The sequence below is a fragment of the Trematomus bernacchii genome, unplaced genomic scaffold (assembly GCF_902827165.1).
Source record: "Trematomus bernacchii unplaced genomic scaffold, fTreBer1.1, whole genome shotgun sequence".
Classification (NCBI taxonomy): Eukaryota; Metazoa; Chordata; class Actinopteri; order Perciformes; family Nototheniidae; genus Trematomus; species Trematomus bernacchii.
This window is the reverse complement of record NW_022987547.1, coordinates 13765910-13793607: the sequence shown is the minus strand read 5'-3', so window position 1 is coordinate 13793607 and position 27698 is coordinate 13765910. Positions and strand designations below refer to the sequence as shown.

Genomic DNA, 27698 nt, shown 5'->3' with positions numbered 1-27698 from the left:
CATAAAGGTCTGTAATTGAATCTTCTTAAAATATATATATATTTTAATGCCAATAAACGTGATCATTGGTGACTCTGAGAAAAGGTATTTCTTATAACACATTTAAGAGACTCGAAATAACATTACATTTGAATTCTAAACAACTTATAAGATGGGGTTGAATGAATCAGAGAATAAATGTGCAAACCATTGGTTGAAACATATCGTTATAATACATGACAAAGTCCACACAAGTAATTACATTATTATCGCATTTAAAATGACTGATTCTAATTGCATGTCTTGTTTCCCACTTTATATATTTCTAAAACTCTTTCCAAAACGTAATACAATGTTATCAAACAAACATGGATCAAACTTTGTTAGATAAAAAAATAAAATACCATTAATTTGAAAATACCAAAATGCGTGATGTCATCGGGCCGCGACAAACCATACGTTGAAATCGCATGCAACGCATTTGTAAACACTACCTGAAATGTCGCTTTTACTAACATGTTTAGATATGTTACGTTCACCGGCTTCTTCCAGGACAATGCTGCCTGTCTGCCGGTTCATTCGAGGTTTTTCTCGGAGTCTTTTAGCACCGTCTGGGCCCGGTGTGGTTCTCAGCTGCAGCCGAAAAAGAGCCCTGAAGTCCGGGCATCTCCTCTCCTGTCAGCCGGTGTTACCGGCAGACATCAGATCCAGAGAATTCTCCTCTTCACTGAGGGTCAGAAGTGACGCAATTGGAAAGATCGAATCAAAACATTACCAGCTAGTTTACACATGCAAGGTAGGACCCGCACTCACCTGCACATTTAAATGTATTTAACCATGCTCATATATCTGTATACAGACATAAGATGGAGATGATCTCATCTCATCTTATCATATCCTACATGAACCAGAGTAGGGCTTCTGCTTTATTTGATTAAAGGTAAAAGTAAAAGGTCTATTTTTCTTTCTTTTTAATTGTTTTTAGTAATAGGCCCACAGAGTCCAGCATACAATGTCATTTCAGTCAAATAACAAGAATATCAGTATCAAGACATCTTTTGAGTCACAACAAGTAGTACTCATTATGCATAGTTTTTTTTTTTTTAATATAACTGTATTACCCTGTATTATTTTAGTAAACATTGATATAATTATTATATAATGTTAATACAGTTAAAGGTGGGGTAGGTAATTTTGGAGAAACCGGCTCGAGATCGCTAGAATTTGAAAATACACAGCCGGAAAAAATCTGCCACTTCCTTACAGAGCCCCTCCTCCAACACACACGAACGCGCACATGACCAATGAGGGCACGAGATAAGTTTGTGCACAGATGGAAGGCTGACAGGCAGGTAGGCCATCCAGTTATTTTAGCCGGGCCGGCTAAAATGATTGGTCGTACTTTTTACAGTATTACGGCTTCCACAGATGACATTTTTTTATGGATTTGTTGTCAAAGCACTTAAGATATTCATTGCTATCGGGATGTTAAGAGCATTCCATGGAATATAACAAAAAGTGTATCTCGAGCCGGTTTCTCAAACTTACCTACCCCACCTTTAATAGTATTATTAAATAAAGTACAAAGTGCATATTTTGACCAACACTTCTCTATACTTCTCATCTCCTGTCAGCTGGGTGTTTATTTGATTACATGTCAAAGTTATTCAAACATGTTTGGTTGTCTTTGGTCTTATTTTCTAAGTTATGACGTGTGATGGAGTCAAATACCCGACATGCAGACTGTTGTTTTCTTTACTTCATCAAAATGAGTAATACCACAGTGTAGAAATACTCAATAAAAAGACATACTTAAAGTATCAACAAGTACTCCGAATTTTGACAATGTGTTTCAGCACTATTATCCTTATTAATATCATTACACTAATGTATATGGCACTGTATATATTCTTACATGTTTATTGTTAAATAATAATACATATTTATAAATCATTTGTTAATGTTCCGTGGGTTGTTTATTTAAAATAATGCATCATCATTTATTTGTTTGTTTATATTTTGAATTAAAAATAGGAATATATAAATGATGTTCCACATATTGTGGAGTAATAAGTGCACTAACCTTCTGTAGTGGGTTAGAAGTATATGTAGTGTAAAATAGAAATACTAAAGTACAGTACCTTACATTTACACCTGCAGAATTAGTGTTTGGTTTTGTATGGTATGTACAAGTATATTTATATTCACAGTGACAGATGATATGCATATATTCTAACAAAAATTAATAACTTTTGCAGGTTTGCTCTACCAGGTCCACAAAGAGGATATCGAAGCTGGCCTATCACAAAGGAGTTGTGATCGTGACGTGTCCGGGGTGTGAGAACCATCACATCATCGCTGACAACCTGCGCTGGTTCTCCGACCTGGAAGGCAAGAGGTCGGTGCTGCTGGATGTCTCATAAGAAATATTAGTGACACTGTCCATGTCTCTGACGGCTGAATATAAACCCATATTCAGTTCAACACTATTTAAAAAAGAGATTATTATATGAGGGTAAAACAAATCTGATAGAATGATATAACATAATTTATAGATAATATTAACTGATCAAAACAAAGCTTTGACAAGCATCACTTACATTTGGCTAAAGAAGACTTGTGATTTAAACCGTGACACTTGAATAAGAAATGTGTTACTGCACTCTGGTGGACAAATTATGTAATGGCAACTGTCTGTAAATTACCCAAACATATTAGAATTTCTGGTTTAATATACCTAGCTACATTTATAAATATAGCTAGAATTTCTACATATATATATATATATATATCTGTTTTAGAATAATTATTAAGTGAAGACAGAGTTTTCCAGTTGTATTGAAAAACTAAATTCAGGAGCATAAGCAGTTAAAAATGCAACACAGAAATTGACATATTGGATAAATATTGGAATCGCTCATGTGCTTTGGGTTTTTGTTGTTGTTTACCTTTAAGGAACATTGAGGAAATCCTTGCTGCCAAAGGAGAGACTGTGAGGAGGGTGGATGGGAGTTCTGCTTTTGAAATCGTGGTGGATGAATCTGGGAAAGAAAGGTCACAATGTGAAGACGACACAGAAAAATCAGACCCAGAAAAACAACAATAATGATACCTTTATTCTATACATGTGTATTGTGAGATGTGTTATATTTTATTCTATAATAAAAACTAATGTTTTTTTGTATTACTAATGTATTTTTTGTAGGGCTGTCAGTCGATTAAAATATTTAATCGCGATTAATCGCATGATTGTCCATAGTTAATCGCGATTAATCGCAAATTAATCGCACATTTTTTATCTGTTCTAAATGTACCTTAGAGGGATATCTTTCAAGTTTTTAATACTCTTATCAACATATGAGTGGACAAATATGCTTTATATGTTTGTTTATTATCATTTGAACAATGACAAATATTCTCATGAATATTAAACACAACAACCTCTGAACATTACAAATATTCGCCTCAATTCAACCTGGAACCTCTTTCATACAATAATACTGTGTGTGTGTGTGTGTGTGTGTGTGTGTGTGTGTGTGTGTGTGTGTGTGTGTGTGTGTGTGTGTGTGTGTGTGTGTGTGTGTGTGTGTGTGTGTGTGTGTGTGTGTGTGTGTGTGTACACTGTGATGAATCGTTGGAGCTATGTGCAGCTCAAGGCATATATGCTCGAATGGGAGCTGCCTGGACGCAGCAATCATGTTGCGCGTACGATCCGTGCTGAGTGTGCTGACTTTTCGTACAATGTCCCACTGTCTGGCTACCTGCATAAAGTCAAGTGCTCGGCGCAGTTGTCGGCGAAATGTCATTGAAACAGCTCCTTAAATCCGTTAGCGCAGCTAGCTAGCACCAGATGCTAACAACAACAACACGTAAGGTGTGCCTCGCTCGCGCGAGTCGCGCCACACATACACACTCCCTCCCGGTCCTCCCGATGGCCAGTCCGGGCCTGCCGGTGAGCGTGGAAGTGTGGTCTGCCACAAGCGGGCGGCAGGAGCGAGGCTGTCAGCATCAGCTTGTCGATGGTATTTTACACTCGATGCGCTCTGAAACTACGGCGGCCGAGGACAAAAAATACACATGCGTTAATCGCGTTAAAATAATTAGTGGCGTTAATTTTTTTTTGCGTTAACGCGTTATTAACGCGTTAACTTGACAGCCCTAATTTTTTGTCATGGATTCTATGATTCTACGAGGATTGCAACCGATCAGAGTCACATGTATGCTCCTGTATTTTTTATTATTATATAGAGTATTATAAACGCAGCTAACTGATTGCAAATGAAACAGTCAAATGCAACGTTTATTCATTTAAAACTATTCATAATAAACTGTTTCGGACATTAAACTAAGACTTCATGTGTAAAATTCCAATAATCTTTAAAGGTTATAAATACTCACTTCATCTTTATTACAATGTTATATTTAATCTAAACATGTGTGTAAGTAGTTTGATCTTATTTGATGTAAAGACTAAATGCAGTTACACTCCAAACTGTCCAGTGTTGAACCTTAATGCTGAGTTCTCGCGTAAACTGCGCTTTATTATTGAGACATCCCTATGATATCGCGAGAACAGTGCGTTGTTATTACTACAGATAGCATAGCAAACATTCAGCCCGGCTATCTAGATATCTGTAGTCTCCTGAACTTCTGGACTGCGATGGATGTTTTCGGAGCCCTAGAGGAAGCAGAGAGACCCCGGAATTGTCCCTTCTTAATAGGGGTTAGTGGAGGAACAGCTAGCGGCAAGGTCAGTATCTGTTTGCAGCCAGAGGACTACGGATATTAGCATTCCTATTAGCTTAGCTTAGCAACATTAGAATTTGTCAAACTGTCAGAGCAACTGGCACGCCCCCGTCGCTCAGTTTCGTTTCACTATATCAACACACTGCAACTATAATAACATGTCTTCCCTGCTAATATTGAATAACTCTACCGATTCGTGTTTTTGACCTTTTAGCTTCAAATAGCTAACTAGCCACTGTTAATAATTTGTCAATTCCCTCGCAGTGCCAAATCAGCTGATGACCATTAAGGTCACTGGAGACACTGTTCGATTTCCCGGGAAACTGACAAAAACATGCATTGTGAATTGGTCCTTGCTAGTTAAATCTATTTAATGCGGCATTACGATTGACATTAATAAAAATACACTTAATGTCAGTTTAGTATAGCCTATTCTGATCATGCAAGTAAAATTGGGCAATAGGGTCTTCTCCCCATTTGGGGAGGGATGGTGTCAGACAAGGAGACACTTTGTCCCCAGTTCTTGTTAATCTTTATGTCGATTATGCAACAGTTAAAACCTGCAATAGTGGTTGCATGATTGGTAATAAAGAAACATGATGTAGAAAATCTTATATTCCTAAATAGGGCTGCAACAACAAAAAAGAGAAAATAAGTAATCTCCATATTTGAAAGGCTGGAAACCGCATTTTCTGCCCATTTCTGCCATACAATTGTGATTGTTCTTCAACTAATTGTAAACAATTGTAAAAACATGCTATCTTAATATGCTTTTCCATGTCTGTTATCCGGACCCTGAGTCTGTACTGAAGTCTGATTTCTTGTTCTGCCACAGTCAACAGTGTGCGCCAAGATCATGGAGCTGCTGGGCCAGAACAAGGTGGACCACCGCCAGAGGAAGGTGGCCATCATCAGCCAGGACAGCTTCTACAGAGTGCTGACGGCCGAGCAGAAGGGGAAGGCGCTGAAGGGCCAGTACAACTTTGATCATCCAGGTATGGTTAAAGCGTGCTCTATTTTAACTGTAACTGACATTTAATCACAATTTCTACAGCCTATATGAAATATCACAATGTAGAAATCACAGAAAATGCTAGCTGAGGAAATAATCACAGCTAAAGTGACACTCCTTATGATTAAATAAATCAAATACTTACTCATTTGCCAAGGGAGAAATCCCAATGGCGGCATATATTAAATCACCGCCTCGATATCACTCATATATCTGGAATTGTTGTCAGGCTTTATATGCCAGATTTCTGTGGATCCCTGTAAAATAAATGGTGTTTATTGTTTAAAGGCTGCATGCAGAGTCTTACATTTCTGCTGTTTCCGTTTGTCTTGCAGAGGCATTTGATACAGACTTAATGTACCAAACCTTGACAGACATCGCAGAGGGAAAAGTGGTTCAGGTGCCAACGTATGACTTCGTAACTCATTCCAGGTAAGAAGGAAGCAATTCACATTGATTCAGCCCTTATAGGAAATAAGTAATAATTTTTTTTTTTTAATTCCCATCAACATTGGATGTGCTATTTTAGATTGGAAGAAAGGATTACAGTTTACCCGGCAGACGTGGTCCTCTTTGAGGGGATTCTCGTCTTCTACCCACAGAAAGTGCGTGATATGTTTCACATGAAGCTTTTTGTGGACACAGATTCAGATGTCAGACTGTCTCGCAGAGGTATTAAAGTCTTCCTCATACATTATTCCAGATGTGGGCCACCATAGTATATCCATGATGAAAAGATTACCTGATTTTCCTACAGTTTTGCGAGACATGACCAGAGGGAGGGATCTGGAACAGATTCTCACGCAGTACACAACATTTGTCAAGCCTGCCTTTGAAGAGTTTTGTTTGCCTGTAAGTATGTTTACTGCATAACAACAACAAATAAGGGCCATTTTAGGTGCATAACAATAATACAGGGCTGGGTGAGGGAGAGTCCAAGAAACCACATTACTTAATTAAAAAAGTTGGCAAAAATATATCACACACATTTTATGTTGTCAATTTCTGATTTGTTTCTGACACATTTATCGCTTTAATCTCAGAATATCTAATCTTTTTTTTCAGTAATGTTATCCCCCTTCCCTGGCTCTTCAATGACTTTTTTTAACCTACAATAACCCTCCTCCATTTTATGATGCTCGTCACTGCACATTTGGTGTTTTCTCAACAAACATTAACACATTTGTTTTTCTCTCAGACAAAGAAGTATGCAGATGTCATCATTCCAAGGGGCGTTGACAATATGGGTAAGTGTTTTTTTTCCCTAATTAAAATACTTTTCTGCTAGTTTCTCTGGAATGAATGCTTGACAAATCCTTCCCTCTCCCATCAGTGGCCATCAACCTCATCGTGCAGCACATCCAAGACATCCTGAGCGGTGAGCTCTGCAAATGGCAGCGAGCCTCCGCCAGCGGGCACACGCGGGGCTTCAAAAGAGCCATCTCTGAGCCGGGGGACCTGCAGAACGGAGCCCCCAACTCTGCAGGGAAGAGGGTCCTGCTGGAGCCCAGCTGCCGGCCGCACTGAGCCTTCACTGGGGCTCTGGAGGACGGATGTTTCCAGACTGTGGACATGAGCTCGAGACAGGATTGCTGCTACTGATTTGTGCACGAAGGGTCACGCCACCCTCCCTCTCTGCAGAGGTTTTAAAAAGTAAAAAGATATACCCACAATCCCACGGTGCAAGCATACAGTGCTGCGACCACTCCATCATTTCACTGTAATTATTGCTGCATAACCAACATGCTTCTAGATGATGCTTTTCACATGTAACGGTCTTCCATGATAATGTTTTTCAGTGTTGGCTGTGGTCTGAGGATCAGTTACTGAGAGGGAGGAGCTGCAACTAAAACATATTTTAAATATTGATTTATCTCCAGATTATTTTATATATTTAATCTATAAAATGTCAGAAAATATTGAAAAATGTCCATTCGAAAATCCAAGGTTATATCTTTAAATGTCTTCTTTTGTCAGTGTAAAACCCAAAGATATTATATTGTATATATACACTTTGATAGACAAAAGTAGGGCATATTATTGTAACAAATATCAAAAAAGTTGCTGATTATTTTTCTGTCATTGGATTAGTCCTCTAAAAGTTGCAGCTCTAGTAAGAAGAGTTTTTAAATGTTTAATTTCTGTTATGCTTTTGCACTTTGACGTTTATATTTATATCTGCTTTTTTGTTGCTTAAATTCCGTGTATATTTAAATGATATTCACACTAACCCGTTATCCTGCTGTTTCCCTATTTGTTTTAACTTATTTAAATCAAATCATAGTAGCGTTAAACTGAGTGCTTCCTTTCATTACTTACAGTTGAATACAAGCCTTACTTTTTTTAAGTTCATTTTGCACTGACCACTCTGTACAACAATAAATGGAAAAGTGTAAGTCCTTTTTGAGTTTGAAACCAGGAAGTGATGTTTCTGACCCGCACGCTGTGTATAGAAACAAAGCTGTTTGTTTTATTGGAGTTTGAGAGCACAGTGTGATGTGTTGGGTTTTCCACCATTATCCCAAAAAAGGAATCCAAATGATTTACTACAGCACATTTTTGAATGACAAACAAACAAGTCACGAGGACTTCAGTCGCACACGAACACTTTCACACACCAACGTGACCGGGACATGATTGTGACTGCCGGATGGTTCTCTACACGTGAGCACGGCACACCATGATTTCAGTATGACATTACATAGATCACAGCATCTTTAGTAAGTTTGACTTTTTTGTGGTTTTTGCTTTGCTTTTTTGAGTGCACATACGTATGGCACTTTGGGAGAAGCTAAGCTCTTCTCATAAGCATAAACATCCTTTTTAAGAACAAAAGGAGCACTGTATATAATACATATCATAACCATACATGATTCTTACACAAAATGTTTCCAAAAACTCAGGTTCCAGTCTGTGATGGTCATCCTCTCTGAGTTTAGATCCCCCCCCCCAGCGGACTGTCCCAGTTCTCTGCTCTCGAGGGTCCGCTGTTTTGAGGGGAAACTCATAAGTCAATGCAGAAGATGACCGACAAATGGCACATACATAAAAGGAAGAGGAAGGAGAATCTCGGGAGAGAAATGGACAGCTCATTCTCACGAAGACAGAGAGCCCAGGGAGCAGACTTTGGTTATTTCCGTCTCCCTGTCCGCTCTGTGTGACCCCTCCTCGGCTTCCTCTCTGAATCTCTCCCCGTCAGAGTCACAGTAATCCCAATTTATAATCTCCCCGAGCAGCAGCTCTCTGTAAACCTCCGCCACGCTTCTGTAGTTTGTTCTGCATCCCCCTGCAATGAGTCTCCCATTAGCTTCCATTCGTCTCTGTCTCTCAGTCTGTAGTAAAGTGGAGTTAGTGTTATGAAGCACAGTTGGAGGTCAGTTTGGCCGGCCCCCGGGGGCCCTAGGTCTTCTCCTCACGCTCCGTCTTGCGCCTGGTGATGTTCCTGGGTTTGATCTTCTGCGACAGCTCCCACAGCGCCTCCTCCGCCAGGTGGTCGCTGAAGTCGTTGAAGAAGCACACAATGTCCTCGTTGCGCTTCAGATCATAATGCCTGAGATGAGAGGAGGTTTGATTAATGAGAAAACAAGCAGCTCGTGTGGAGATGGCAGCGATGCTTTAGATTAAAATGTAATGCAAAACAAATTGTGTTTCCTGCCAGTGGCAAACAAATGATGGCAGTTATTACTGTGATTGATGTTTGGAAAGCTTTCAAATGATCCATCACAAGATGATGTGCATGTTGTCATGGTGCTGTGAATGTATCCCCATGGACTTACACTTGCTGGAAGCGCCGCATGCTGTCCAGGATGTTAAACTGCTGCCAGCGTTTGGAGAAGTTCACCTTCCCCTCGATGAAGTCGGGGTTCCCCAGGTGGACGAAGGTCAGGTCCTGCAGGATGAGACCCCTGGGAGAGCGAAGAGGGGGGTAAACGTGTGGTTCTCGGCTAAAAACATTTGTCTGAGTTTATGGTTGGTTCACTCACAGGTAGGGGATGCAGGGGGGCTCCACCTCAGAGAGAGCAGCTCGGTACGCTCTGAAGGACGACGAGCTGTCAATCAATGTGCAGTACTCCTCCAATCCCTGAGAGGAGAGGGACCAAGATTATTAGGATCATTTGCTGTAACTTGTGAATATACAGGTGCATCTCAATCAATTAGAATATCGTGGAAAAGTTAATTTATTTCATTAATTCAATTCAAAAAGTGAAACTCATATTATATGGATTCATTACACACAAAGTGAAATATTTCAAGGCTTTATTTGTTTTAATCTTGGTGATTACGGCTTACAGCTAATGAAAACCCCAAAATCAGTATCTTAGAAAATTAGTATATTGTGAAAAAGTTCAATGTTGTAGACTCACGGTGTCACACTAATCAGCTAATGAACTCAAAACACCTGTGAAGGTTTCCTGAGCCTTTAAATGGTCTCTCAATCTGGTTCAGTAGGCTTCACAATCATGGGGAAGACTGCTGACTTGACAGTTGTCCAGAAGACAGTCATTGACTCCCTCCACAAGGAGGGTAAGCCTCAAAAGGTCATTGCTAAAGAAGCTGGCTGTTCACAGAGTGCTGTATCCAAGCATATTCATAGAAAGTTGAGTGGAAGGAAAAGGTGTGGTAGGAAAAGGTGCACAAGCAACAGGGATGACCGCAGACCTGAGAGGATTGCCAAGCAAAGGCCATTTAAACATTTGGGGGATCTTCACAAGGAGTGGACTGAGGCTGGAGTCAGTGCATCAAGAGCCACCACGCACAGACGTATCCAGAGTGGACTGAGGCTGGAGTCAGTGCATCAAGAGCCACCACGCACAGACGTATCCAGAGTGGACTGAGGCTGGAGTCAGTGCATCAAGAGCCACCACGCACAGACGTATCCAGAGTGGACTGAGGCTGGAGTCAGTGCATCAAGGGCCACCACGCACAGACGTATCCAGAGTGGACTGAGGCTGGAGTCAGTGCATCAAGGGCCACCACGCACAGACGTATCCAGAGTGGACTGAGGCTGGAGTCAGTGCATCAAGGGCCACCACGCACAGACCTATCCAGAGTGGACTGAGGCTGGAGTCAGTGCATCAAGGGCCACCACGCACAGACCTATCCAGAGTGGACTGAGGCTGGAGTCAGTGCATCAGGAGCCACCACGCACAGACGTATCCAGAGTGGACTGAGGCTGGAGTCAGTGCATCAGGAGCCACCACGCACAGACCTATCCAGAGTGGACTGAGGCTGGAGTCAGTGCATCAGGAGCCACCACGCACAGACCTATCCAGAGTGGACTGAGGCTGGAGTCAGTGCATCAGGAGCCACCACGCACAGACGTATCCAGGACATGGGCTACAACTGAGCCTTCCTCGTGTCAAGCCACTCCTGAACCAGAGACAACGTCAGAAGCGTCGTACCTGGGCTAAGGAGAAAAATAGATGGTCTATTGCTCAGTGGTCCAAAGTCCTCTTTTCAGATGAAAGTACATTTTACATTTCATTTGGAAATCAAGGTCCCAGAGTCTGGAGTGGAGAGGCACACAATCCAAGTTGCTTGAAGTCCAGTGTGAAGTTTCCAGTGAGTGATGATTTGGGGAGCCATGTCATCTGCTGCTGTTGGTCCTCTGGGTTTTCTCAAGTCAACGCAGCCGTCTACCAAGACGTTTCAGAGCACTTCATGCTTCCTTCTTCTGACAAGCTTTATGGAGATGCTGATTTCATTTTCCAGCTGGACTTGGCACCTGCCCACACTGCCAACAGTACTAAGACCTGGTTTAGTGACCATGGAATTACTGTGCTTGATTGGCCAGCAAACTTTGACCTGAACCCTATAGAGAATCTATGGGGTATTGTCAAGAGGAAGATGAGAGACACGAGAGCCAACAATGCAGACGAGCTGAAGGCCGCTATCAAAGCACCCTGGGCTTCCATCACACCTCAGCAGAGCCACAGGCTGATCGCCTCCATGCCACGCCGCATTCATGCAGTCATTCATGCAAAAGGAGGCCCAAGTACTGAGTGCACACACATGAACATACTTTTCAGAAGGCCGACATTTCTGTATTAAAAATCGTTTTTTTTTTTTATTGGTCTTATGTAATATTCTAATTTTATGAGATACTGATTTTTGGGTTTTCATTAGCTGTAAGCCGTAATCACCAAGATTAAAACAAATAAAGGCTTGAAATATTTCACTTTGTGTGTAATGAATCCATATAATATATGAGTTTCACTTTTTGAATTGAATTCATGAAATAAATGTACTTTTCCCACGATATTCTAATGTATGAGATGCACCTGTATATGCACACATTCTGAGATCTACAACACTGATATCTATGGATTGAAAAAGTTAGAAAAGGGCAACGAATAATTGGTTCAAATAGTAAGCTCTGAATTAGCACAAAAACAGTAGTTAGCTAAATGTAGCAGATTAACAGTTGAAATGCTAAGCTAATATAAATCGAAAAACTGTTGAAATAATTAACTAAAAGTAAAAAGATATAATTGACATTAATTAGCAGCAGGAATTGTTGAAAAAGTTAGCTCAAACTAATGAATAACACATTTGAATTGCTAACAAGTTCAAATGAATAATGGATAAAGTGAAGGGGATGTAGTGAATGGGACCCCCCCTCATTAAAGCGTCACGGTGCTCTCACCTCGGAGGTCTGCTTTTGCCACTCCAGCCTCCGGATGGGGGCCGAGTCCAGGGCGGACAGGATTGCCAGGTAAGAGTTGAAATTATTCAACTTCCGTAAGTGCTGTAAAAAGAGATTTGTGGAAATATTATAGCATCAAACATCACAGGAAATAACATGACAAGTAGAGATATTAAAGTCCAAAATGACTCACCTTCATGATCTTAATGAACTTGAGAAGCAGCTTCTCTCTGTCCTGGGCTTTCTCCTGCTGAATGATCAGAGAGCGGACCCTGCAGGAGGAGGAAAACAGAGGGGGTCAACAGGTGCTCTGAGAGGGAATCCAGCAGTTTTGGTTTTACCACAATCAATGTGTCTTACAAATAAGATAATATCAAGAAAGTACAATAGCATAGGAAAGGCTTGGAATGTAATCATATGCAAATCAGAATGATACAGGACTATCACAAAGTAATATGTGCATATTCAGAATCATAAGACAAAGCAGGAGGGCCTGTACGATTGACTTCCTATTCAAGCATTAAACTGTGCTTTGTACAAATGTACAGTTGTACATACGTTTTACACACTACTAGTACTTCATATCATTTACTCAAAAGCAGTCCACAGTTTTGGTTTGATGGTACAATACTAAAAGACTCTACCCTGCATGTAGCACGCTGACAGACATATCATCAGCGTATTTCAATCTGAATCCTGGATTTTCAATTCATTGGTATAGACCCAAAGGACCAGAGGTGGTGCCAGTGGTGGATTCTGACACGTTTCCATTGAAGGACAAACTCACCAATAGCTCATGTTGTTAAAGTGCTCTGTGAACTGCGTCAGGTTGGGACTCTTCTCCTCGTTCTGCTCCTTCGCCCAGAGCAGCACCTCGGGAATCTGGAGAAGAGAAGTTAAAGATGGAGCTCAAAACACAATCAATGTCAACAAACACAGGGAGCATTGATTCAAAGTAAACGGGAGTATTAATTCAAAGTAAACACCTCAAGTACCTCGATCTTATAGAAGAGCTCAGCATCAAGGAGAGTGAGCTGGTCAGCGATTTCATGACTGCGGAAGTCATGGAGCGTCCCTGGCCTGTTAGGACAAAAGATTACGAGTTAATAACGTTTCCTTCAAGTTTTACAAATACATGTACTCTCTACACATTACGTTTAACAGGATGATCAAAGACCCCATCACCCCAGCAACCAAGTGTTCTGTCTGCTGCCATAAGACTGCTGAAGGCCTGAGCTCTGTTCAGTGCCTCCATAACCCAAAGCCTTCCTCTGTCTGCATCTTACCATTTATTTATCTTAATAGTTATTACTAAAATACTAAGTCTTTTATTTCACTGTACAATATTTTATTTCACATTCTGTTCTTGTATATCGTATTATGTGTACATGTATGACTCCTGCATTTACTTGGTCACTTACAACATTCTCTGCATCATTTAGCTTATTGTATTTCTTTATTTTTCACTGCATCTGCATAACTTGCACGTTGGTCTTAAAAATAATCTGCACTATTCTATTCTGCTCGGTTTCTTCTTGCACTATTTAGATTTAAATGAGTTTTTTAGTTCTATGTCCTATATATATTATGTTGCACTGTTGGAGGAACCTGGGACTTCAGATTTTCATTGCCATAACTACACTGTAGCTGCTGTGCATCTGACAATGAAGCCTTTGAACCTTTGACCTTTGACCCCCCCGTACCTTGCAGAGACCCCCCGGGCAGCGAGCGGTTTGAGGGAGTTGGTGTAGCGCAGCAGCTTCCTCTGCTCCACTTTATCCAGGATGTTCTTCCGGAGGACCCGCGCGAGGCTGAGCTCTCCGTTACAGACAAGCGTGAACACCAGGTCCATCAGCTGCTTCAGGATGTCCTCCGTCAGCTCCACCAGGCTGCAGGAGGAGAGAGGGGGGCATGGTCAAAAGAGGAGGAGGGGGGGGGATCGTGGTGTCGCTAGGACTGAAACTATGATATTAACTGATTTATTCGAGAACATAAACAGCAGATGAATGAATGAATTCATAGAATTTGAAAGCTGGTTTCTTGGTCCATAAAATGTAAATTGTTTTGTCAGAACAAAACCCAAAGATATCAACTTAGATACGTTATAAAACTAAGAAACTACTGAAAACCGTATTTCCTGCAAGGTCTGCATAAATAATACATTCCCCATCAAAATATTTGGCAAATAGTTGTTATATAATATATATATATATATATATATATATATATATATATATATATAATAGTTGCAACTCTAGTAGTCAAACATTACATTTATTTAAAGCCTTGCTTACACGTAAAAGCGTAATATAGTCATACGCAGTACTTTTTATATTTTCCATGTCTCTATTGTTACACATACATGTATTTGTTATTTCCTCTAACAGCCTACGTTTCCTCTCCATATTCTTGTAAGCACAGCTCCCTGAGGAGGAGAGGACTCTGAAGACCCGGACCACCAGACTCTGCAACAGCTTTTACCCACAGGCCATGAGACCCCCCCTCACACTATCCGAGTCCTGACCATCAGCACCAACACTGGCTGTACCATACCCATCATATTCATACTGTTAGACCCATCTATTCTTATTCCTATGCATATTTATATACCATACTCTAATCTGTTATTTATATCCTATGTTAAGTCACATCATGCACTTTTATTCTGAGAAAGGAATTTTTAAATGTATGTCAGCTTATATTTTTAAATGTCTTATGCTGGTTTTTATCTTATGTGTGTTTGTATGTGTAGTTTCTTAATATTTCATTGTGGAGAGCTGAGCGTAAGAATGTCATTGTTATACTGTACATATGACAGTAGAAATATGTTGAATGCAACACACTCTGGAAGTACTGTCTCAGTCCACTCACCACAGCTCGTCCACCACCCTCACCAGCACGAAGAAGGTGTTTTTGCTGACTCTCTTCTTGAAGGTGTCGGGGCTGTGGCAGAACCTGGTGTATGTGCTCAGTGGTCAAGGCGAAATACACAACAGCTTATACGGAATACAAGGTACAATAACATATTTTCCTTAAAGGTTTTCAAAGGTTTTGAGAACACAATGATATGTGATATTTTTCTCTTCTAAAATACCAAGCATTAGCTCCGAGTAAGAAAGGTTATCTTTAATGTTGTGACCTTCAATGTCCTTCAATGTCCTTTACTGTGAATCTATATCGATTTATTTGATCCTATCCTAACTTGGATTTTAGATGTTCCATTTATTGCCATTCCATTTTTTATTTGCATTTTTGTATTATTAGATTTGTATTATAGTTTATCTTAAACTAATTATTTGTATTTCATATATTTGAATACTATCCCTCTACCTTTTCATTCCTAAAGGGTCATGGTTGCTCTGGAGGTCTCCATCTATGAACACGTGTAACTAAAGAGCTGAATCAGAAAACACATCTTTTCTTGGTAAATAAGGATTTCAAGACAAAGGCAGTAAAACCAGCGTTAACTAAACAGCCATTAAGCCTGGAGCGACATGCGGACTGATGTGGAAAGGATATCTGTAGTGTAGCTTCTTAATGAGGTCCTCTGGGGTTATAAAAGTCCTATACGTAGTCAGAAAGGCTTCACAGTACAAAACAAGATCTGTCAAGAAAAAAAAGAAAGGGAAAAAAAGAGACATTTCAGATGAAGAGCTCTGAAAACACATCATCACATGTGAAGAACTGACACATTGCAAACAACTGAAGGCTATTTCAAATGCTACGCATACGAGGAGATTAGAAAAGTAATAAGACATCATTCACACTACACACTAAGTCTCTATGAATGCACATAATTCTGTCTTTGATTATACAATGCGTGCCTGTCAAAGCTGTGCACAGTCACACACTGAGCTGTACACATGTGTTCTGTACTGTACCTTTGCGGTCTGTTTCTGTGGCGTGCACTAATAGAATATCTCCCGATCCAGCACGGACGTCAGGCCCGTCGTCATTCTGGGGGAAATGAAACAGAGCAAGCACGAAGAATTAGAGAAAAGGAATAACAGGAGAGAAGACCATTGGTTAGATGTGAGGAAGGGTGATGCAGTCTAGCCCAAAACGTAGCTTGCATCTTTCCTTCTTCTGCCTGTTTTTATGTCTTGCTCCCCCCCCCCACCTCCTCCTGTCCTGCAGCAGCTCCTCTGATGACGAAGAACAAGTTAGACTTGTGTGTAATGAAAGCCCGAGCCCTGCAATCTGTCTCCAAGGCTATGAATCTTCCTCCTCCTCCTCATTTCTGATCCCTTCCAATCTGCTTTTTTGTAAATCAGTGCTGTCACATTGCCCCTAACCTTGCAGAGAGGAGCATGTTCACACATCTGTCTGTCAGACTGCAGCACACGGTACAAAGGAGGAGGAGGAAGGGGAGAGGAGGGAGGTCTGTTCATTTCAGCTGTGCAGTTCCAGACGCTGACCTCCAGAGGGCAGCATGGCTCTCAGTGGAGCGGCTCAGGATCTGATTTCACATCTGACTGACTCAGTGACCTTTAGCCAGCCGGACTAAGGGGATAAAATGTGCTTTGTGTGCTGCTGCTGCACATTCTATAAACAGCTCAGCAGGAGGGGATTCTTACCACTTGTTTTAGTGTTATCCTGCTCATGATCTCTTTGTGGTCGATGAGGGACAGCTCGTCCACGTCCTCCTCATCGCTGCCAGCCGATTCTGGTGACTTCTGCCTCCTTAAACACACACACACACACAATAGTTATCAGTACAGAAAAACTCACTGCTTTTTGAGATATCAACGAATATAGAGGTGTCCCGAGCCATACTGCATACGGGAGCTGAAACGTTGATTCATTTGACAAGTCATTGTGTTTAATCTGCTTCTTTAATATGAGATATGTATGTGTTTGTCCGTTGTATATGATCGTAAATTAAATATCGTTGGGATTTGGACTGTGTCTGATTTAATAGTCTATCATCAGTAAATAAAAGTTTGAACTATTTTTGTTGTTTATAGTTGTAGCTCTACAAACTAGTTGTAACCAAGTTTTAAGTTAAAGTGACAAAATGTAGTATACTCAATATGGTCTGTCTGTTTCACTATTCTCCCACAATGCAAAGCTAGTCGACAGGGAGTAAAGAAGCTGGAGACTGGAAAGGAAAAAAAAGTATGTCTGGCTACATCTGTGATTCAGCATCAGGAACAAAAGCTATACAAACATATATTTTGTATGCTTGCTTGTTAGGTGAAAGTCAAACAATGCATTTATTTTTTCATAAATGTTTGAAACAAATGAAACAAATCCTTTGGAAAAACTAATTATAAAAAACATATATAAATATTCATTGGTATACATTCACAAAATGTTCAACTAAAACATTTGTATTTAAGTTGGACTTTGCTGCAGTTTGATTGACATCTGACAGAACATGGATTGCATTATTTCTAGTATATTGATTTATTTTACGCCAACTTCAAAACAGTACACTATATTAATATAGCACCTACTGTACAGAGGGAGTAGCATTTAGTGTACATCATTTCTAAGGTGTAAACATTACATCTCTTACCTCTCCTTGTCCAGAGCCTCTTTGCTATTGGTGGAGGGGATCTGAGGGGAGGGATCCTGGAGCACATCGTCAGCTGTGATTGATTCCTGATCATGGAGGAACAGCAATAATCAACATGTGTATTCTAGGTTTCACTGAACAGCATTAATGAATGGTCCCATGCAGTGAGAGGGCTGGATATGGATTATGAACCACCAGTGCATGCACCACTTTTGGTGGAAGGAAGATGAATGGACAAATGTCAACACTACTACTTGGTTGTTTTATGTTGATGAGCACAATGCAGCTTTTTCTCAGTACGAGCATGAGACCCAAAAGATGAGACCCAAAACAGAAAGACACCAAGAGGGTAGAACTCATACACACTGAATCTGTACCAAATAAAACTACAAATACAATCACACACCCATACATGGTCTCTTCTGCCCTCACTTACATTCCCAACACACCTAAAACACCCCCTGACAGTTCACCCCGGCCATGGGAATACAACCACACACACGCTGTAAAACAAGTGCACTTAAGCAGTTATGGGGGAATGTTATTGGAAAATTGAAAACCGGTGAACCCTAGAGAATCCGATTTGGAGCGGCGACATGTCAGGTGTTAGATCGGAACAAGGTTAAATACTTGTTACATTGGAAGTGCAGCCAGAGAGAGAGACAGCCAATCACCAGCCAGGCATCAGAAGACACACACACACACACACACACACACACACACACACACACACACACACACACACACACACACCACACACACACACACACACACACACACACACACACACACACACCACACACACACACACACACACACACACACACACACACACACACACACACACACACACACACACACACACACACACACACACACACACACACCACACACACACACACACACACACACACACACACACACACACACACATCCTTTCTGAAGTCATGCTCGGTCAGGTTTGTCTGCATTCAAATTCCATTTCAGTGCCATCACTCGGAGAGATGAATCAATGAGAGCTGCAACAGAAGTCTGCCACTCAAACAGGCTCTGCTCACTTCAAATCCCTCGCCGCATTTCAAAATTGATTCACACTCCTGAAGCAATGGCACCAGTTGAATGGAATTGACCTTCGACCCCGTGGCGGGCAGCTACTTACTCTGAGGGAGCGAGGCAGCTCCCCATTGGGCTGGTTGGATGAGTACAAGTTGACGTACTCGCCCTCCCCGCCCTCGTCGTTTGCGCACTCGCTCTACGGGAAAAGAGGAGGGACACAAACCCGTAAGGGGAGAGAGGGGGGCACACAGTGTTTGCTTACAGAAAAGTGAATAGAGCGGTGCAGGAATGAGTCCCTGGGGAATTAGTTAGCATTTGACCACTTACGGTTCCCTCGTCTCAAAGTGAACGTTTTGTTCAAACGTGTTTTTGGTTGTTAGCCTGACTTTGGCATTTTGACAAGGGAGCCCATGGGATGCCAACTCCCGGGTCGGACTACAGTCTGCACCACTCTGTATTTAAATAAGAAGACGAAGCGGCTAGCTGAGGTTTTGGTGTTGTAACAGTGATCGTTGGGCTCGCTATCATCACCAACACCAGGGGGCACTATAGCGCACATCCATTGTAAAGGTGATCGTATTTACTGGCATTAAAGAACATGCAGTGCATCATGCTCTATGAAAAGACCAATAATCGGATTGCAGATAGTTTGTGGCTTTTGAATATCTCACTAATTTATCATCTGAGCACCAAACTGCTAACAGCAATCTGCTGAGGGAAGGGATCCAGGATCAGGGTTTATCATTGGTCTGAGAGTCGGTTCATATCCTCTAGTTAGCTCACCGCTGAGGTGTGGAGCGAGTCAGTAAGAGAAGACTCAGAAGGAAGACAGACAGCCACAGAGCCCATTGAGCCGGCCAGGGAACCGTTGGGCCCGCCCCCCCCGCCGCCATCCAGAATGGTGGCATTGGTCAAGGCAACCTGGTCCAAGCTCTGTGATTGGTGGAAAGAAGTGAAGCAGGACAACAACAAAAAAGAGTAAAAGACCAGAGAGGTGAAGAGAGAGCAGGTAGGAAAAGAGGCTGAAGCAGTGGAGGGGAAATAAGTCTTCACCTCATTCTCAAACACCCCTGAGAGATAGGTGTCTGAACATGAAATGCACCACCCAAAAACCAACTGTGAAGATGTTAACATACATTATTGTTGACAAAAGAAGAATTAATAAAATAATACTAAGTCTTTCTTTACTTTCAGCTTCTCTTCCCCTCGGTCGGTCTCTGTCCTTTTCTCAGTCCACACAATTGTGCTACTATATAATGCATCAAGTTTGCGGCTAGAGTTGACATATTTCTGCAGATTGTTTTTTTATAACGGACCAGCAGTGAGAAACAATGATGAGAACAATAAGGAGGACTCAGAATAGCCAAGCTGTATTCTTAAACATTTAACCTGTGTTTCTCATCAGATAATGTTAGCATAACATCTAATGTAAAATAAGGTTGATAAAAGATACAAAATTGTGATTTTGGACTAGATTGACTGAAAATGTCAATATCATTTGAGGTCTAAATAAAAAATAAATTGCAGTTGCTGACATACATAAGAGGGAAACATCTTGACTAAAAGAAATAGCAAAAAGAAAGATTTTCTAATACTACATTCTACTGTAAAACTGGACTAAAATGTCATGATTTGTGGTAAAAACGTAGCTACCCAAAAACGATGAATGATTAAAACAAAGACATTATTTACCAGAAGTAATAGGATTGTCCATATAAAGTAATACTAAGTCTAAATTTAAAAAGCTGCACAAAAGGCCATATATGTCTTAACAATATGTGTGTGTGTGTGTGTGTGTGTGTGTGTGTGTGTGTGTGTGTGTGTGTGTGTGTGTGTTTTGTAAGGCCAGCTGAGCAGATGCCTGTCTGCAGGGAGGCATCAGTAACCTGTTTCAACACGTTGCTCATATTAGCCCTGTTTCAGCATACCAGCACAGTCACCATACACAGATCACGATCACACACACACACGTTCATGTACAGACACGCAGGATGAGCGGGAAATCCAGGCCTCTCACTCTCCTCTTTATTTGTGGTAAATAGAGTCTGTACTAGCAACACACACACAGGGACACACACACATCACAATATCACATAATTGACTGAAATGTCTTTCCCTTTCCACTCAACATATGCAAAGCAGCTTTTCTGGCATCCCCAACCTTCCCCTTCAAAAACATCATGCCTGGAGGAGTTGAGGAATGCAGGCATTCCACAGAAACAGACAACCAGGAGGTGTGTGTGTGTGTGTGTGTGTGTTTTTTTTGCTAGGGGGAAATGACAGCATGGAGTAGACGAGACAGATAGGAGAAACAGTGTGTTGATCAGGAGTAAAAAGAGGAGGAGGACAGGGAGGAAGAGGAGCAGAAAGGAGAGGAATGTGTTTTCCATCAGGTCCATCTGGAGCTGCATTCCTCTGCACAGATCCTGAGGGAAACACACACCGAACCTTTGGGTGCATCGCACACAGCGGGGTCACCCCCCTGAAAACTAACCACTGTAACACATTGGTGGGTCCGGGTCAGGCCATAAGTAACTAGGATATATATATATATATATATATATATATATATATATATATATATATATATATATATATATATTTAAACAATATATATACAATTTCCCAATTTGGGATCAATAAAGTACTATCTTATCTTATCTATAGCTAAAGCTGGACCAAATGTCTGTTTTTAGAGGCTAAGGTGGACATAATGAAGCCTGGAATGTATGCTGTCATATTTTACAACGCCAACCTAAAGAAATAGAAATCCCCAAAGGAAACCCTAGATTTTGATAATGTGACACATCGTATTTAATTTAAAGTCCCTTTTTAAAATAAACTATCTTTAAGTTGTCAGTGGATACAAGCGGGAGATCAACATGTTCTTTTGACTGCAGTGAAATGCATATTTTGCTAGATAAAATCACGTTGCAAATGTCTCTAGTTTCTCAATTATTGGAAATATTTGGATCACAGAGGTCTGAAACAATCCTGTAACCACTGGAATCTATTTATAAAAATAGCACAGTACTAATGCTATTAATGTGGCCTACTTTTCATCTACTACTGCGCAAAAATACCAAAAAATACCAAAAACTCAATTGAAACAATTCAATTTGATCGTTGATTTAGAATTGAAATGTTGACATTAGAGATGAGGCTCACTGATTGGTTGGGCGCTTAATATAACATTTATTAACCAGTGTTTATGAACTCATTAACAAGGACCTGTTGTTGGTTGAAACGTTCCTGTGAGAACAACAAATGGCCGTTCTGTGGTTATAATCCTCGACCAAAGGCCTGACGGTCACCTGTGATATCTGGACTGTTTGCTCCAGACACACAGCTCCTGTCTGACTGGCAAATGGTCCAATAATGTACCTGTCACACAAAGAAAATCACATCTAATGCCCGAGTTCAAAAAGTTAGGGCTGCAACTGATGAATATTTTTAATATCTATTAAATGTATTTTAACTTCTATTCTACATTTAACTTATTATGTTTATATAAACATCTTAATTCTATTGGATCTTTTTATTGCACATACTTATTTTTTTCATTCTAAAATGTCACGAAACCCAATTTTTCCTTGGGATTAATAAAGCCTTCTGATTCATTGTTTGGTCTGTAACATTTCAGAAAATAGTGAAAATGTACATCATAATAGCTACAAATCCAAGGTGATGTCTTTAGAAGATGTTTTTGTTATTTTGTAAATCCAAAATAACAAATATCTTTGGTTTAACATGACATAAAACAGAGAAACTGAAAATCTCCAAATCGCCTTTACCTTTACTAACAAAATCATTGCCGATTATTTTCTGTCCTTTGACCAATCGAATAATGGACTATGGTTGCAGCTCCAACACACACACACACACACACAAACACACACACACACACACACACACACACACACACACACACACACACACACACACACACACACACACACACCACACACACACACACACACACACACACACACACACACACACACACACACACACACACACACACACACACACACACACACACACACACACACACACACACACACACACACACACACACACACACACACACACACACACACACACACACACACACACACACACACACACACACACACACACACACACACACACACACACACACACACACAAGCAACAAATGCACACATGGATGGGTGGATGAGCGAAACGAAGGACCACACAGCAACCGAGCCCTGAGGGACCCTGCCCCCCCCGAGCAGAAACCCAAAGGGGCAAAGGGGAGATTAACAGACTGCATCACATATGGAGAACACACAAGTCAACCTCACCCGGACCACCAGAACCACACAGCACCCACACCGAGTGGAGAAATGAAGGTGGAGGGATGGGGGGGTTTAAGAGAGGGGTGGAGGGGGGGGGGGGGGACACTCACCGTGGGTGTGTTCAAAGAAGCTTGGCCGATCAGGTAGGAGTTAGAAACGGACATGCTGAGGCCCAGCCCAGAGCCCGCCTCCTCCATCGCCGCCACAGACGGCTGGAGGTGGCAGGAGAGAGAAGAGGAGGAGGAGGAAGAGGGGGAGGAAGAGTGGGAGGCCTGAGAAGTGAAACAAAGAGGAAGAAAGAAGAAAAGGTAGAAAAGATAGTAAGTCAGAGAAATAGGGGGTTAGGAGGAGAGAGAGGGTGTTAAAGAAAGAGAGAGAGGACAGTTGATTACTCTCGGAAGCAAGAGTGAATGAGAGCAGGTTTAATCAAAGTTCAGCAGTAAAGTGGTGAAAGCTGAAGAGGACTCACACACTGCTGATGAAGTGCTACTAGGGCTGCACAATTCATCAGAAATGAATCGAAATGTCATTGAAATCGCAATATCCAAAATTGTCCCGACCTACAAACGGAATCTAAAGAATAAAAAATGCCCATTCTCTCCAATAACACAAATCATATCGCAATTCTAATATTGGAAAAAATAATTGCAAGAAGTGATTTCTTTCCAAATGGTGCAGGCCTACTATGTTCAAGTTCTTTCTAAAGGGCCTTAATTACTAGAAGGACATATAACATGCACAGATTTCACACAATTATGTCCAATTCTTTAAATATCCCGAGCTTTAAAGGCTTTCCAGAAACCAGGCCAACAGGCTCCGAGCATGGCCAATATGATCCCTCTCCACCCAGCTCCTTATCCACACAGCAGCTGAAATGACTTTTTAAAAAGCAAAGCCGTGTAAAGTCGCCAAAGCGTGTAAGCCTGGAACATGGGTTTATGGAGGAGGCAAACCGGCTTATTCCACTGGGCCACGAGCTCATCAAGTCCAAAACATGAGGCCAGATTAGGCCCTGCTGCGGCAGTACGCTCGCACAAAAGAATGATCAAAATAAAAGCGGGGCACAGAGGAGCAAACACACAGTTGTGGTGGCAGAGAGAGGACAAAGCACAGAGAAAGACTCTGAGGTGGCCTGCTGAGTCTCTTTTCTACTGGACATGCAGCTCCACCCTGGAGAAGAGCTCATCTGTTCACTGTCCACAGCACCACTGCAGCTTCAGGACACCACACATCCATTTGTCACCCTCACATGTGTACGGCAGGCATTAGTGAGAGAATAGGGAAGGGCGTTTCTGTGTGATGTCTCATGTGACACACTACAGGTCATCTACCCAACATGCAATGCTTAGTGTTGTTGTGTTCTGTCCCTGTATGCACCATTTACACCAAAGCAAACTCCTGGTATGTGTATACTTGGTAATAAACCTGATTCTGATTCTTATGCCGCAACTCTTAAAAATGGTTTTGCTTATGTAAAGCTAATGTCCTTGCAGGATTCTTGCGGTTCTGAATTAATATCCTCACACTCTCTCGTAATTTAATACAGTTTATAAGAAATGAATCTAAGATGTGGTCTACATTTAAGGACATTTGAATTACAGCTTTGCTATCGCAGTCAAAATTAAGTAAATACAGTTATTAAATTCAACCCACTTGCAAACATCACTTTATTAAGGTAACTATTAGTTTACTATAGCTTATTTGATGCTGTTGCACCAGCTCTTGAAATGCTTTGACTTTTTAGAAGCTAATGTACGTGGCTCTACGGCGGGGCTCAGTAAAGGTAACTTCTGGTATATTTCAACCTAACATATGTGGCCATAGTGGTTTTATGGATTGTTGCCAACGTAGCTATTAAAGGCGTCTACTAGAAATCTTGTTATTGAAGGAACTTGCAGGAGGCTCACACAGCTTGCCCTGGTACATTTTGTACAGTTAAGAAGGGGAGTGCAACATTAGCATGACCCATAGAAAAGCAAGTCACATATGAGCAATATGCAAGGTTTAAATACACCTGTATTTTAATAAAGGTTTTATTACATTTCATTTAGTACGTTTTTATTATTAAGTATTTACTATTTATACTGCAAACCTTTGCCCATTACTTGCAAAAAACGACCACTTCTGAAAACTGCAAAGCTCTTTTATGTTAATTAAGATGTTTTTATAAATATCATTTTTATAGTCTTTTTGTTAATTTATATTGTTATCATATTCTATTCCCAATTTGTTTCATGATTTCTGCTTTTATTTTCTTGGCTTTCTTTATGTTATGCACCTTCAAATACAACAGAAGATTCTTTGTATTTTAAAAAACGATTTAGATGTATCCATTACATTGAGTATGGGTGACTACATAAGGAAGTTACACAACATCTTTTAGCGTAATCTATCAATATTTTAATCCTCAAAAACTCAGCAAACCTCAGTGTTAATCTGTGATTGGTACACTTTTACCAGCTGTATACTAGAAGAGCACTGAGAAAAAATGATGACACAAATACCTAATAATAAATAACAATAAGCTAAATGTATCTATGCTTGGTAAAAATGGTGAACTCATGGCAGAACCTATCACTTAGCTGTAAAAAGAATATTTATTTTGAACCTTAAATGTTTAATTGTCACTCAACTCATATGAACATGGTGTCCCCCCCCCCTCCCCCTCTGAGACAGTTCTCTCAATTAACCCAGACACCGACCCACATTAAGATATGTGGACTGGATCTGATGAAGCTGATAAAGGCCGCCGTTATCTCCCGCTAACAACCACACACCTCCGAGTACATACACACGTCTGCTTTGGTTACAGAACAGGGGGAAGTCAGAGAGAGTGCCAGAGGGGAGGCTGAAAAGGTGAGAGAGATAACAAGATAGCAGGAGGCTCGAGAGAAAATTGATGCAGATTACCACGGGAATGTACTTCAGCCTCAGAAAGCAATCTGCATTCTGCCCCTCTCTCTGAGTCAGAATACAGAGGGTGTTCACCTGGTGCAGGAACACTGTCCCACAACACTCTGACACATTATTCTATAAAATCATTTAAATTAATCAAGATTTGGTCTATCATTTTGATAAAGATTAACTGAAATATTGAAGAAAACTTAATTTGCAGCAACAATGAAAGTAAACTATTTGTATCTATTCATTTATTTCAACTCACTTGCAAAATTCTCATTCAAGGTAACTCTGTTAGCTTATCTGATGCTTTGATGCTATTGTATGCACCATTTACTCAAAAGCAAAAACCTCCTATGTGTAAACCTACTTGGTAATAAACCTGATTCTGAATCTTAAGCAGCAGCTCTTAAAAACTGTTTTGATCATTTAAAAGCTAATGAACTTGAAGGATTCTTGCTGTTCTGAATGAATATCCTCACGCTCTTATTGCAAGTCCTTTTGGATGATAATTGTAACGTAATTGAATACAGTTTTTAAGAAATGGCACAAAATGGAAGTATCTGGTTTTGGTGCCTCAGAAGGATTACTATCACCACTCTTGCACCATGGATCGTTTCTTACCAGCTGCCTCTGTTTGGGCGGCAGAGCGGGGGGCAGCACGGGCTCGTGCACCGAGTCGGTGCTGCTGAAGGAGTCGTTGAAGCAGTACACCTCCTGGAAGCGCTTGTTGCGCTGCTCGTAGATGCTCTCGCTCTGCGGCATCTGGTAGAACATGGAGGGCTGCGGCTCCGAGTAGTCCTCCACAAACTGCATGTACTGGAGGACTGGGGGGGCAAAGATTGGTCAACATTTATTTCAATCAACAAAGTAATGAATTGACTTCTTTCATCAGAACATTTTGCTTTCTAAATATATGTATATATTCCATTTTGGTATTCAAGTTAAATACAGTATGCACCTTCTAATTACTTGACTTACAAGTTACAGAAAATACGTAAAAATCGAAGTGACAAAGGCTAAGATATCTCAACCTTTTGTCCCTATATGGGTCAAGCTACGAAAACACAAAATCCTACATTTCCCATAATGTCACTTCAATAAACACCTATCTATTTTACATGACCACTTTGGACAAAACATCTCATTCAAATAATATTTATAATTTTTTTGGTCGTTTTTTTTGTCATCCTTTACAAATGTTATGGTCTGCCTCTGAAAAGAGAATAAACCATCTATGGATTTGTAAAAAGTGTGTTTATGACTATAAACTTCTGAATTCAAGTTTCTCTCTCCCTCCAAACTAAGAATAGCTTAATTTCCTTGTTTATAGTGTATATCAAACTTCTAACAGCTAAGAGAGTTTGGGGAACAACTCAGTGGTTAAATGAAGCATATTGCCCGCCCTAATGTAGTCATACAGAAGTATTTCAGGAAGGGCTGACTGTATATAATGACATAATACAGTAGCCTGAGAGGAAGTGATGTATCGGGTGTGACAGGAAATGACCACATGTT

The 27698-nt window shown here is 40.8% G+C and overlaps 3 protein-coding genes across 8 annotated transcripts in view; 2 read left to right on the top strand and 1 right to left on the bottom strand.

Annotated features, from left to right (window-relative positions):
• Positions 1-282: 282 nt before the first annotated feature.
• Positions 283-3163, top strand: dnlz (DNL-type zinc finger). Its single transcript, XM_034123283.1, has 3 exons — positions 283-775; positions 2238-2377; positions 2935-3163. The coding sequence occupies exons 1-3, from the start codon at positions 479-481 to the stop codon at positions 3083-3085; spliced, it is 588 nt and encodes a 195-aa protein (XP_033979174.1). The 5' UTR covers positions 283-478; the 3' UTR covers positions 3086-3163.
• Positions 3164-4543: 1380 nt separating this feature from the next.
• Positions 4544-8139, top strand: uck1 (uridine-cytidine kinase 1). The gene is made up of 7 exons (XM_034123282.1): positions 4544-4729; positions 5561-5720; positions 6073-6169; positions 6267-6409; positions 6495-6589; positions 6936-6984; positions 7071-8139. Exons 1-7 carry the CDS (start codon positions 4640-4642, stop codon positions 7262-7264), a joined length of 828 nt encoding a protein of 275 aa, XP_033979173.1. The 5' UTR covers positions 4544-4639; the 3' UTR covers positions 7265-8139.
• A 46-nt stretch (positions 8140-8185) lies between these two features.
• rapgef1b (Rap guanine nucleotide exchange factor (GEF) 1b) overlaps positions 8186-27698 on the bottom strand; it is a 59447-nt gene continuing 39934 nt past the window's right edge. For 3 of the 6 annotated variants that reach the window (XM_034123274.1, XM_034123279.1, XM_034123275.1), the window contains exons 10-24: positions 26805-27007; positions 19064-19156; positions 17905-17990; positions 16961-17066; positions 16265-16340; positions 15903-15987; positions 15255-15347; positions 14087-14272; positions 13370-13463; positions 13171-13265; positions 12577-12655; positions 12384-12485; positions 9721-9818; positions 9514-9642; positions 8186-9287 (exon numbers count right to left, since the gene is read on the bottom strand). In XM_034123274.1, the coding sequence (XP_033979165.1) occupies positions 9137-9287; positions 9514-9642; positions 9721-9818; positions 12384-12485; positions 12577-12655; positions 13171-13265; positions 13370-13463; positions 14087-14272; positions 15255-15347; positions 15903-15987; positions 16265-16340; positions 16961-17066; positions 17905-17990; positions 19064-19156; positions 26805-27007 (1676 nt within the window). In that variant the 3' untranslated portion in view covers positions 8186-9136. Of the gene's footprint in view, positions 9288-9513; positions 9643-9720; positions 9819-12383; positions 12486-12576; positions 12656-13170; positions 13266-13369; positions 13464-14086; positions 14273-15254; positions 15348-15902; positions 15988-16264; positions 16341-16960; positions 17067-17904; positions 17991-19063; positions 19157-19743; positions 19894-23392; positions 23555-26804; positions 27008-27698 lie in introns of all 6 variants that reach the window. The other 3 variants (XM_034123281.1, XM_034123276.1, XM_034123280.1) reach the window with 3 other exon arrangements.